General features: G+C 46.4%; 1 protein-coding gene across 1 annotated transcript; it reads left to right on the top strand.

Moving 5' to 3' along the window:
- The first annotated feature begins 1417 nt into the window (after window positions 1-1417).
- Window positions 1418-11936, top strand: RNH1 (ribonuclease/angiogenin inhibitor 1). Its single transcript, XM_010184093.1, has 9 exons — window positions 1418-1519; window positions 3149-3319; window positions 5271-5441; window positions 6530-6700; window positions 7539-7709; window positions 8200-8370; window positions 9272-9442; window positions 10914-11084; window positions 11540-11936. The coding sequence occupies exons 1-9, from the start codon at window positions 1434-1436 to the stop codon at window positions 11625-11627; spliced, it is 1371 nt and encodes a 456-aa protein (XP_010182395.1). The 5' UTR covers window positions 1418-1433; the 3' UTR covers window positions 11628-11936.
- The last annotated feature ends 1577 nt before the right edge of the window (window positions 11937-13513 follow it).

Genomic DNA, 13513 nt, shown 5'->3' with positions numbered 1-13513 from the left:
GGGAGGGAACCTTTCTTGTTCCGAGGGAGGTAAAACGGGGAAAAGCACAGTAAGCAAACTTGAGAGGCGTTTGCCAGATTATGTAATGTGTTTCCTTTGCGCTGTTCTCTCACTTATTTCTTCTGGTTTGCGTCGGCAGTGATTTTTAACACCAAGTGATTCGAGCCATGGGGCTGTGATGTGAATCCACAGAGGACGTGGGCCGTGACTTCCAAAAGCTCTTTGCTTTGGGTTTTTTTTAGTGTGTACACGAGCTCTGATAATGCCGTCCTCGGTGTCCTGGTTTCCTTCGGTTTTTTAAGAGTGTATGTTCAGCACCTCTCTCCCTTCTTGGTGCACCCCCTCCCCATGTCGATGAGGGATTTGTTGTGGTTGAAATGTGTTCTGATCCCAATGTTGCCTCTGTGAGAAGCCTAGTTTGGGATGCCCTTCATTTTATGGTAACAGGAGGTGACTGAGGCAAGGGAAGACAGTGATGAACCACCCATTTGGGTATTTTACTGTTCACATTCCAATGTGATAGCTCAGGAGACATTTTTTTCTTTCTTTCATTTTTTAATAAATACCCTGTAGTCTGAGTCATGTTAGCAAAGCCACAATACCAAGACTGTATTTTGTTACCTAGTGGAGTGTTGCCTTTAATATTATCCCTTGTAGACTTGGCCTAGAGCTCAGCTATTGGCCTCGGCATATTTTTGTGCGTGTTCATGTGGAGCTGCTCTGCAAGATGCTGTGTTTACATCAGTTCAGAAACAGTTTCACTGCAGAGCAAAAAAAATTCCTGCTTACCAGCTTCTCAGTACTTGGACTTGCTCAATCAGAGTAACCTTTCAAAGCTTGAATATTAAATCATGGAGGAATGTTTCTTCTATCCACCTAAGTTCCACCTCTCACATGCAGGTGTATAGCCAGCAGGATTTTTAATCTGAGCCCATGCAGGTCTCGTGCTCATCTTCCTCATTCACCTTCGTTCTCAAAAATACTGTAATTTTAAGTATAGCTCAAGGTCCCACAGTCAGGTGTGTCACACTGGTAATAAGCAGCAGCTATGTGGCTTGGTAGTGCAATAGCAAGAGCACCAGCGCTTCTAAAAAGTTCATTCTGGTTAAGCTCCCTTGGCGGGGAGGGGAGCATCGTACTCTCACACAAGCAGCCTTCAGATAACAGTCTGTTGCCATCTCTCTTCAGAATCCATGTGCTTTTTGCCTCTCAGGGGACAGTCTTGCCAGGTCCCAGACAAACCCACTCCAATGCTGCTAGTTTGTACTGCTGCTTGCTGCAGGCTGCTGTTGGATAGACATGATCTGTCCTCTTTGCACAGTGTAACTCGTGGCTGAGAGCTGGGGTGATTGAAGAGGATTGTTGCTTCTAGGCCAGTGAAAAAAATAACAGTTTGATTTTTTTTTTCTTTAGATCTTATCTCAGCTGTCAAAATGGAGCTTGACATTCAGTGTGAGGAGATGAGCCCATCTAGATGGGCTGAACTTCTGTCCATCATGAAATCCTGCAAAACCATCAGGTAGTAACTAGTTGTGTATCATCTCTGTTGCATTTATCTCCTATGTTTTCCAGCTGCAGAACTGTTGACCTGTGACTTAGAAATTGCACAGTAAAAGGAATTGTTCTACCTATTTTTATCCAGAAAGTTAATTTAAAGAGGAGGGGAAAAAACCCAACACTCTTGCAGAGCTTTTTCAACTACATATAAGCATCCTCTGGTGTGAAGTAATGCTGCCTTTGTTCTATGGCATGCCATAGAACTCAGCTAGGTAATGTGGTTATCTAAACATCTGATCACCATTTTGGTAATTCCGTCTTTCTCCTTCAAGAGAGGGAAGACATCTCTCTGCACTCATTAGGTTGCATGTTCTCTGGACTGCAGGTCAGATGCTGAGAAGTAACTGTTACTGTGTACAAGCCACATGCCAACAGCTTTTAATTCTTCTTCACTTGACCTTCAAATATATCTGCCTTGTGTGTCAAGCAAACCAGTAGGAGGGAGCCATCTCCAGGAGTGTAAGCTGTAGAACAGAGTTCAGAAGAGCTGCTTCTGCACTCTTCCCCCTCTTCTGGTTGGGAATTCACACCCCATGGACTGGCGTTGTCCTGCTTGGGCTGGAGAGGATGGGCCACATCAAGCCAGTGATGGCAGGTTGAAGGTGACTTGCTTTTGTTTTGCAAAGGAGCTTTTTGCAGGCAAGCTCCATGGATCTAATCTTGACTTCCCAAGGTTTGTCTTGAGTGGCAGAAGACAGGGGGATGGTTGTCTCCTGGGCAGAGGCTGGGCTACTGAAGACATAGCAGCCATCTCATCATAGTGTATGAGAGTGGATGCAGCAGGGATTCTTAATCGACACTGAACATGATCCCATTAGGAGCCAAGTCTTCTTGCCAGAGGGAGGGAAGGAAAAGCCTGCTAGAACCTCAGTTTTCATAGTGTTGTCTAAGGAGAAATGACCAGGCAACTTTTTGACAGACACAGCTGCAGCTGTGTCTGAGGCTGTCCTGAGGTCCTGATCCTTTTGTTGGGTCTCCTTTCAATTCAATTCTACCCTCATCAATTTAGCAACAACTAGAAGAAACACTGATGTCCAGTGGGAGAAGCCACTGCAACACTGCAAACTTGTAATTCGTATACAGAAAATCATGACAGAGAGAGATGGTACAGACCAGTGTGACTTACCTACAGGAAGTCAAACTGCTGAGGGGTGTCTCTGGGGCTGGCTGAAGCTGGTCTGCGGCTGACTTGGCTGGTCTCAGTGCAGAACCAGTCTGTCAGCCTGTAAGCTGGCCTCTGGTTAGACGTGGCTTCAGGCACCAGGTACTTTGTCTCTATCAATGTTTAAATGAAGTTGCATCCTCCAGCTGAAGCAGTGCCAAGGGGACGTGGCTTGAGTCACGTGCCTTCTTCAGCGCAGCACAGAGGAGGCCCATGGCTTGGGGAACTGCCGTCCAGCCTGTCCTGTACTGCCACCCTGCAGAGAGAGCACATCTCGGTTTGGGGCATGCATCACCCAACAGGCCATGCACATACTTACAGAGGTGTCCCAGGGTCTGCAGAGGAGTAAATCACCCCTTTTGCTTTTATGGAAAACGCCAGGGAGAACAGAGAACTCTGAGGACTAAAGTGCTTTTCCTTCTCTTTCAGACTGGATGACTGCAATCTTTCCAGCAGTAACTGTGAGGATCTCTCCTCCATCATCAATACAAATCCATCCCTCACAGAGCTAAAGCTGAACAACAATGAACTAGGAGATGCAGGCATTGAATACCTCTGTAAAGGGTTGCTGATGCCAAGCTGCAGCCTACAGAAGTTATGGTAAAGTCCTGTTGATTGTCTTGCTTTAATATGATTGCGGTCTGCTGCAGCTGAAGTCATGAGGAGAACTAGTATGTGATGGTAGTAAGAGCCATACCTAGCAGTTATCTAGGTCAGATGGTTGCAAAACCCCAGAAACTTTTACAGAATCACACACAGAACATTAGGAGTTGGAAGGGACCTCAAAAGGTCATCCAGTGCAAGCCCCCTGTCGGAGCAGGATCACCTAGACTAGGTCACACAGGACCTAGTCTTAATACCATTACCTAAATGGTATATTTATCGGAACACTCTGGATCATCAGTCTTTTTGTCTTTGTCTTACCTAGTCTTAATACCATTACCTAAATGGTATGTTTATTGGAACACTCTGGATCATCAGTCTTTTTGCCTTTGTCTCCCAGCACTGAGGGAAGGACAAGTAGGGTTTTCCCAGCCAAGTGAATGCTTTCTGGAGACTTTCTTTAGAAGAGGTAGCAGACTTTCCCCCAGCCTAGGCAGCTGGGTTAACTGAGCCAGTTTGAACTAAAGGATGACCACAGAAGGCCCCACTCTGCAATTAGGATACCTGACATTTTCACAAGTGCATTTTTCAGAGGGTTCTTCTACTAGCTTTAAGCACAGCAAGCATCTGGTCCAGTTTGTTCATTCCTTTCTCTAGGAGCCAAGCAAAAGTGTGTTCTTGTGAGCCTGGGCGTTTCAGGAGCTGTCAGTCTTTCTGCACTCTACCAGACTGACTCTGCCTCACACCTTGTTGTCTCAGTTGGGCAGGGCCAGCTTGGTTCAGCGTGTTTTGCAGAGGCACCAGCACCACATTATAGTATTACTGGGCTTCCCTCAGCAACAATGGGGCAGGATCTTTAGTCAAAGCCAGTGGCTGCTGCCACTGCTTCTCAGTGACCCTCAAAGAGATGCTGCCTTCTCTGTCTTGCATCTCTTCTGCAGGGTACTGGAGTCTTCCAGCTCCTGAGGTGGGTCTAGATTCTTCATGACACTATCTTGTGAAAATCATTTGCCTTTTAGATCAGATATGCCTTCTTCAAAGTCCTGTGCCCCCTGTAATGAGAACTCGCTGACTGTGAAGGGGAAAATTGACTGTGAAGCTAATCAAACTGCAACTCTCCAATGGGCCTTCAAGAAATAACTGTGATACTTTACTAGAAGACTAACACAAGTCATTTTTCAGAGTTTGTTCTAAGCTTCAAACTTCTCTAGATGCTCAAGTAACAGCCTGGATTAGGCTGTTCGAGTTTTGTAGAAACATAATTGTCCATTCTGGGAATTCTAGTAAGGCGCCTTAGGAAATAAAAGAGCAACTAAACCCAAGCCAAACTTAGTGCCACTATGTACAACACCTCTCTGTCGCCAGAGAATCTTGTCCAATAACTCTAAACACCCCACAGCAATAGCAGCATGATTCCTATGCTACTTCTCCCAGCCTCAGTGCTGAAGGATCAGCTTCATAGATTCTTCTTGTAGTATACTATTAAACTTCTAAATAATATCCAGGGATTTAAGTCAAGTTGAATGAGATTTTTACTTTTACCTACTCTGCATCACATTTCCTGAGGGGTCAGGAAATGATAAGATGGCATTGCTTTATCTCTGGGATAAGCCTCATAGGGATTAGAGCACTTTAATAAAGCAGCTGCTCTGCTACTTAAGGTAGGGTGGATCCTTCATCTGCTGGAGGTGCTATATGAGCAATTACATTGAAGGAAGCATGGGAGCTGTTGTTCGTGCTACTGGTATAATAGTAGCTAATGAAATATTTTGGCACACCTGTAAAATAGCAGTACTAACCTGGACATACCGCTTTCTAGAGGGTTATGCGGTGTCAGTGCCACAGTGTCCTTTCCAAGCTCAAAACTCAGTAGATACACCTCTCTTGAGAAAAGCCTTCATAATTCTGAGCGTGCATTTCCCTCACCCCACTTGCCTCTCTCCTTCAGGCTGCAAAACTGCAATCTGACAAGCGCCAGCTGTGAGACTCTCCACTCCATACTCAGTGCACAGCCGTCCCTGACAGAGCTGCACATAGGTGATAACAAACTGGGAACTGCTGGAGTGAAGGTGCTGTGTCAAGGGATGATGAACCCCAACTGTAAGCTGCAGAAGCTGCAGTAAGTAGTCACTGGGCTTTTTTGATCATCAGACAGGTCATGCTTGTCTTTCCTTTGAGACAAGCAGGAGTTGTTTTTTTTTGCCAGATGTGGATTTCCTCCTCTTTTGTTTGAAACTGTGTCATGCTTATTCATGTTGGTACGTCTTGTGGGTTTCTAAGAGCTGGGTGTGTGTTCCCATAAGCTTTGTTTAGCCCTCCTGGCAGTGGTGACTATTAATGTAGGACTTCTTAGATGCCCAGGGAAAGGCTGATTCTGCTGCACTTGGTCCTTGTTTTACAAGCTGTTAACTTACCAACCAGCTGAGTATATTTATTCAGATCCCTTTTTTCCCTTCAAAACAAACATGCTGGATTTTGCCTCATATCTGGGGTAAAGCCCCTGAAGGGGTTTAGGAGAGAAGCATGATTCATTTTTATCTTGTCTCTGTGCTTCAGCAGGGTTTGACTGCCAGAGACTCACTGTGTGATACAGCTAGAAGTTCCTCTTAGACAGGACAGCTGAGATAACAGAGAAGTTTGGCAAAAACGATCCTTGCATTAACGGATGAGAATGGGTCAGTCAGGGTAAAAGTGCCCTGCAGCCTTGTGGAGTGCAGGAGCAGTGTGTTGCCTCACTCAGAGCCCATCTAGGATCCCTGTAGTGTCTCTGAGCCTTGCAGGGTCTTGCAATGCCCAGCTGAGCTGCCCTGGTTTGCAGCAAGGAACCTGGGTCTATTCGTAGCCCCCAGCTCTTCCCAGGAAGGCTCGGTGGTGAGGCTGCATGATCTGTTGTAACACAAAACTCAATCATGCGTTCCAAGGCCTGTACATAGGTTTAACGGAGGACTAGTGGAAGAACAGGGTAGGTAATTAGTCTTCTAGGGTCCCCTGGGGTCTAGTTTAAGAATTAATGCCTCCCGAAATGAGCAGGGAGATGGTGTTAAAAAGTCTTACAGTTATCTCTATTTTCATGCCTTGCCTGGTCTCAACTCATGTTGGCATGTTTTCTGCCCTGGCTTACATACACTTTGCCCAGCTGGTGTCTTGCAGGTAGTGGGGCACAGTGAAGACAGTTGTTCTTCCTCTGGACTTCTTTCCTTCTTTCAGACTGGAGTACTGCGAACTCACAGCTGATATTGTGGAAGCTCTCAATGCTGCTCTGCAAAGCAAGCCCACCCTGAAGGAGCTCAGCCTGAGTAACAACACGCTGGGAGATACAGCTGTCAAACAGCTATGCCGGGGACTGGTGGAAGCAAGCTGCAACCTAGAGTTACTACAGTAAGGAAGAGCTGGTCATCTCTGCCTGCAACTAGTCTTGCTGCTAGTCATAACATCTATAAGACAGGAAAAAATAATGTCAGGAATGCTTGAAATGTAGACCAGATTTTTTGCTGGTTCAGATTTCTGTAACTGGACACAGCAAGCTGATGTCTGGGCCATTCGGGTTTGGGGTTTTTCCCACTTTTTTTAGCATGTGATTCTGAGCTGACTCATGCCTGTTGGTACAGTGTGAGCATGTACCCCAGGTTAAACCTGCAATTGCAAGCGGTGACTGCTCACCAGTGTCTGAGAGCAGAGGAACAGTTGCCCTCAGTGGCTCCAGTTCTTACCCCTGACTTACCAGCCAGCTGAGTATATTTATTCAAATCCTTTTTTTTCCCTTCAAAACAGACATGCTGGATTTTGTCTCGTATCTGGGGTAAAGCCCCTGAAGGGGTTTAGGAGAGAAGCATGATTCATTTTTATCTTGTCTCTGTGCTTCAGCCAGAGACTCACTGTGTGATACAGCTAGAAGTTCCTCAGAGAGGACAGCTGATATAACAGAGAAGTTTGGCAAAAATGATCCTTGCATTAATGGATGAGAATGGGTCAGTCAGGGTAAAAGTGCCCTGCAGCCTTGTGGAGTGCAGGAGCAGTGTGTTGCCTCACTCAGAGCCCATCTAGGATCCCTGTAGCGTCTCTGAGCCTTGCAGGGTCTTGCAATGCCCAGCTGAGCTGCCCTGGTTTGCAGCAAGGAACCAGCCTGTGGCCCCTTCTCAGTCTGAACTGGGGGTATTGGTGTGTGTCTAACACAGGAGGTGTGGAGCAACAACTCCAAGTACACTTTTTTCTGCAGCCTGGAGAACTGTGGCATAACCAGCGATAGCTGTCGGGAGATCAGTGCTGTTCTCAGTAACAAGTCATCGCTGATGGATCTCTCCGTGGGGGATAACAAGATTGGGGACTCTGGTCTAGCTGTGCTGTGCCAAGGACTGATGCATCCCAACTGCAAAATTCAGAAGCTATGGTAAGGGTGGGCAGAGGTTCTTTAAATCCCTTTTGCGGCCTCTGAGCGATCTACTTTGTGCTGCTGGTTTGCTCTGAAGTGAAAAGTTTCTCAGTTACACCCTCTAGTGAAACGAGAATGTCTCTACTGCAAATTAGTTACTTACCAAAACTGGATGGAGGACACCATGAATGAGCATGACCGCACTGAAGCCACTTAGTTCAAATTCTGGGGAGTGGGTGAATGGAAATTTGTGATGGTGGTGTCTGGGCTTCCTGTAGAGTCATCTGTCTACTAGAATTGCATGTTCCTATTTTGTTGTTGTTGTTACAGAGAGCTTTTGGTGCAACGGATGGAAAGTGAGAAAGCTGTGAGTTACGATGTATGCATGGGTGTTGTCAAGGATAGAAGAGAATGAGATGATGCAACAAGAAATTCAGAATACTAAAATATGACTTTTTTAATCTTAAGTCATTCTTGGGGTAAAATAATACTTTGTTCTTCCCTGCAGGTTATGGGACTGTGACCTCACAAGTGCTAGCTGTAGAGATCTCTCCAGATTCATCAGTACAAAAGAGACCCTCACAGAGATCAGTCTGATAGACAATAACCTGAGAGACTCGGGAATGGAAATGCTGTGTCAGGCACTCAAGGATCCCAAATGTAAACTCCAGGAGCTTTGGTGAGCTGCTGTCAAATTTCACATAGCCACTGCCTTCTTTGGAGACATCACTGAAGGAAGATGTAGGGGAAGTAATGCCCACCAGATAGATCCTCAGTTGTGATGATTCCATTAACAACTCACGCTGATTGTTACCTAAAGGATTCAGGCTTGCAAAGCTAAAGGAGTTTGTATTCCTGAGCTCACAGACACTTCGAAGATCTGCCCCATAGTCATTGTGTTATAAGCAATAGGAGACCAAGCATCACTTGCACAGCTTCTATATAATATATTTTATCATGCAACAAATGGCAGCTAAGATACTTTTGAAGTTTGAAAGGCCTCATGTAGTAGCAAAATGAGTGCAGTGATCAGATATCTCAGATTCTCCACTGGCTCCAAGCTCTCTCATTGATGAGCCAAAAGACATCTCTAATGACATGAACTGTTCTCACCATCCTCTCTGCTGACAGAGTTAGCTTTTAGGTTGGGATGGTCTGGTATCATAAGCTGGGAAAGGAAAATCTTTCTTTCACATAGAACTTGAACAAGCAGCACTTGAACTTTCTTGCACAGGAAGTTCAGCTCCTGCCCCCCAGCTGGGTTCTTCCCCTGCTGCGGTGGCCTGGGAGTTGATGAGTGCCTCAGGAGTGCACGATGGCCCTGAAAGTGACTGTGAGAGCAGCACGCTTTGTTTCTGATCATTCCTGTGCTTCATGGACATCCCAAATACAGAGAGTCAGAGAGCTTCTGCTTAGAAAGGATGGAGCAGATGGGAGGTTGACAGGAGTACAGGGATTGTGGGAAGGCTTTGGTTCCTGTTCCTGCTATCCAGGCTACTGTGAAACAAATGGGAAGAAGTGAACGGTGCTGGATACTCTCCAGATTCCCCATCTAGATCTCATGTCACTTTGCCTTGCAGGATTAGGGAGTGTGGGCTCACGACTGCTTGCTGCAAGGCCGTCAGCTCTGCTCTCAGCGTGAACAAGCACTTGAAAGTACTGCACATGGGTGAGAACAAGTTGGGAGATGCAGGTGTTGAACTCATCTGTGAAGGGCTGCTGCACCCCACCTGCAACATCCAGTCCCTATGGTAAGGTGCACTGTCAGAAGTTTTATTCTCTATTGCTGTATTACCCTTCCAAGAATGGTGTGCAGAGCAAGGAAGACAGCAGTAGATGGTAACATGGTATTTTTTTGCTCACATGAAACAATTCACACCACAAACTGATGTTTAACTAGTCCACTAGCAAGTAAATGGAAGCCATTAGTGCCTTCGTGTATCCTGTCACTCATGGTCTCTTGCAAATACAGGCTGTCACCCATGCAATGGTGCATTCGTAGCCATCCACAGGTGCTCTCCCAGGTGCAGAAGTAAAGTTCACGGTGCAGTGTACCTTCAGGATCTAAAGCAGTGTGGGGAGGCTGGAGGGATCTTGCTTTTTTCTGCAAGCAGCTCCCTGTAAAGCTTCCCGTGCCCTTCTCTGACCTTGCCCACAAGGCCTCTCTCAGGTGGGACACTGAGATGAAGAAACTGCTGGTCCAAGTTTGGAACATTAATTCCCGTGCATGCCAGTCACAGTGCAAAGCCTACCTGAATTCACCAGTTGTCTCCTGTTTTCTATAGTCTCCGTGGGTCCAGCCTCACTGGTTCAGCCTCACCAGTAGGATTAGGAGGCCAGCTGGAGCATCACCTCCAGCCCTGTGGTAGGACACGACTTCCCCATGTGCCTGTTTTCTTCACAGGCTGGGACTAAGCTCTGGGCTGGTGTGGCTGTGGCCTGCATGATACTTGGGACACTGTGTTTGACTCCTCTGGGCCATTTGACAGAAGCTGGAGCTGTGCTCCAGTGCTTGAGACCGACAGTGAGTGAGTTGAGCAGATGAGTTGTGGGAGACGTAAGTAAGACTTGAAGCCTCTGCCCAGAAAGATAAAATTGCTGACCAGTTAAAGCTACTTGGCTGAGTTGAGCAGATGAGTTGTGGGAGACGTAAATAAGACTTGAAGCCTCTGCCCAGAAAGATATAATTGCTGACCAGTTAAAGCTACTTGGTTCTCAGCTGGGAGGCCTCATTTGCCTTTTTTGGATAGATGGTAGCAAGTCTCTAACTTTAGAAGTTATTTATGATCAGTTTAAACCAAAGAGAAGGTTATATGTGATTTTTAAGTTGGGAATATCTTCTTTAGGGTTCCTTTTCCCCCTGTAGCCACACCCCATTAAGCTTTAGGGAGGGCTTTCTGGTGTTCAGCAGTCGCCACAAGGATGACTGTTTCTGTGGGAAGACCATGGACCAGCCCCTGCTGATGTCTTGGAGATGCCAACCTAACCAGGTTCTCTGGTCTGCGCTGGGGCCACACCCCATTAAGCTTTAGGGAGGGCTTTCCGGTGTTCAGCAGTCGCCACAAGGATGACTGCTTCTGTGGGAAGACCATGGACCAACCCCTGCTGATGTCTTTAGATGCCAACCTAACCAGGTTCTCTGGTCTGTGCTGGGAATGTCTGTGCCTGCTGCCTGAGTGTGGGCTGGTGGGCCTCTCCCTCCTCTCCATCCTCTCCCTGCAGGCTGGGTAACTGCGATCTCACAGCAGCCTGCTGTGCAACCCTTGCCACCACCATGGTCACCAATCAGTGCCTTACCGAGCTGGACCTGAGCTATAACTCCTTGGAAGATGAAGGCATCAGGAAGATCTGTGAAGCCTTGAGGAATCCCAGCTGCAACATGCAGCAGTTAATGTGAGTGATGTTTGTGATCCTGCTTGCATTGCCCTGGCAGGTGGTGAGCCCCAGTGAGTTGGGGAGAGGGGGGTGTTTTGGGCTGTGGGGAAGGGACTGCAAGCACCAGCTCTCTGGGAATTGCACTTGAGGGCAACTAGTCGCATGGGGTGAGTGGGGAGTCAAATGCCATCCGCATGTTGCAGGACACTCCTTGTCCCTCCCAAGTGACATGACCACAGTGTCTTCATCTGCTTTGGTCCATAAGGCCCAAGAACAAGGAGAAGGTGGTGTTGGGGAGGGAGTAATAGTGTCCTATGTTGTAAGGCACGTTTCTGGCTGTTAGGCCAGAATCTCCAACCTAGATGGGGCCCTTGCTGTTATATGATATTCCCATACTGGTGACTTGTGTGCCTTTTTCTTGCCCTAATGGGGGGGTGCTCACTAAACCATCTTGCCTTTTTGTTTGAATGTAGTTTGTACGACATTTTCTGGAGTTCTGAGGTGGACGATGAGCTGAGAGCCCTGGAAGAGTCCAGGCCTGAATTAAAGATAATTTCATGAGCGGTCACTGCCAGCAGAGCAACGTCAAAGCAATGTCCTCTTGTTAATCTGAACTTTTTAATACATAAAGCTAATTAACTTAATAGGGAATTTGCTTGTACCAAAAATGTTTGTGGATTCCCTGAGCGGGTGTCCAGTGTGCTGATCAACCTTCTGTGGATCTCTGGATGTACTAACTCTGAGGCTTATGAAAGAGTTGAACATTTTCACTGCAGCATTACTATCCTTTGAAATAAACAATTACTGGGCAACTTCTAAAAGTGAGTCTCTACCCTTTAGGAGCTCTTTAATCCTATAATCCTTTCTAACGCATTAGTCAGGCTTTAAGGAGGACTCTTTTCCAAAGGCAGGAGGAGAACTGCCTACTGTATTATTACTGGGTTGTGCTTTTGCCAGGTCTCTGGGGAAGGCAGATGTTTTTCAGTCTAAGATGGAGCTCTCCCCTGCCTTTCCCTAGAAAGCAATGGTGACCAAGGCACTAGAGAAAAAAGAAATGAGCAGCTGTTCAACTGTGTAACTTCAGAATTGGTGTCCGTTGAAAAGTGGTTTTCCTACAAACAGAAGATGCTTTATGCAGTTCTGCTAGTATGGGAAACGATTGAATGGTTTGATATGTTTACTCTGGCGAAAGTCTTTGTACAAATAATTAAATGCTTCATTTGTCTACTTACAAAAAGAAAAATAAGATATATCTGTATATTTTTCCTTTAAAGACCAATTCATCACTTCTGAACTGCAATATGACTAATGTCTTATTTTGCATGTTTACTTACAAAGTAAGTTCCCAGCTGAAGCACATCAGCAGAAGATCTTAATCAAGGCCTTAGGTGGACAACAAGTCTAGAAGACATTCCTCTGGATTCGGGGGACGCTGACTACGTTTTCTTGCCCAGTCAGAGTTTTAATAGATGGTGTTACAAGGGAAAATGCAGCTGTTGCACAACGGAAATGCAAAATAACGAATGTAGGTTTGTATTCTACATTTTTAAAGCTAGCGTTGCGCTGCAATGGCCTTGCAGGAGGAATGCCAAAAAAAATATCGTTCCCCAACATCTCTCTTCTTAGACCAGTCATTTGGTGGTTTTGTTCACTTGCAAATCATGTTAAATGGTGTATTTCAGGCTTTGGCTTGAGATGGTCACAAGTTCATCCCATGGAGCCTCCGGCTTTTCTTTGACTTAAGGAAAGCTTTGACCTAAGCATAGTTTCTACAGTGCCCACAAATCAAATGGTGCCCACAAGTAGCTTACTTGTGTCTTCAGGTAGGTGTGAAGGATAGGATTTGTCTTGAGGCTGCCCAAAATGCTAAAAAACCTGTTCCTTTTTGCTTCAAGAGCTATTTGGATTTCTTCGTTGAGGGCAGAAGCAGTTCTTGTGTTTAGAAAGCTGCCCATCCTGAGGGGCTCTTAAATAGGCTTTTCATGTTCATGGTCTGTCCTGGACTTGGCACGCATGGGCTTCTTTCAAGCTGTGGGAGGAAATAGGGCTGAACAGGGGAAAGAGCACATGTAGGGGGAGCCACAAAAATCAGGGATCTGGCTGGGTGTAAAGACAACTCTCTGAAAAAATTAATAAATTTTAGAAGTGGATTTCAGGGAGTACCTGGTGTGGATAGAAGAGGATGTCTGAGAGGGAAGAGGAAGTGCCTCTGGGCTGTTCCCAAAGCAGGTCACAAACAGGTGGCTTGAAGGTGGGACAGTTAACAGGCAAATCCTCCCTTGGCTGCGTCTAGCCGGCAGAATGGGCCAAGGATTGTGTCAACCAAAGTCAAACCTGGGCCAAACTAGCCCGCAGCTGGCACCTGTGCAGCGGCAAGACACGTTCCCCACAGCAGCTCCCGTGCTGACTACCCAGGGGGTGGCACTCTTCCCCTCACACGGCAGTGC

The sequence above is a fragment of the Mesitornis unicolor genome, unplaced genomic scaffold (assembly GCF_000695765.1).
Source record: "Mesitornis unicolor isolate BGI_N332 unplaced genomic scaffold, ASM69576v1 scaffold5895, whole genome shotgun sequence".
Lineage (NCBI taxonomy): Eukaryota > Metazoa > Chordata > Aves > Mesitornithiformes > Mesitornithidae > Mesitornis > Mesitornis unicolor.
The sequence above is the reverse complement of the archived record's forward strand: the minus strand, read 5'-3'. Positions and strand labels throughout refer to the sequence as shown.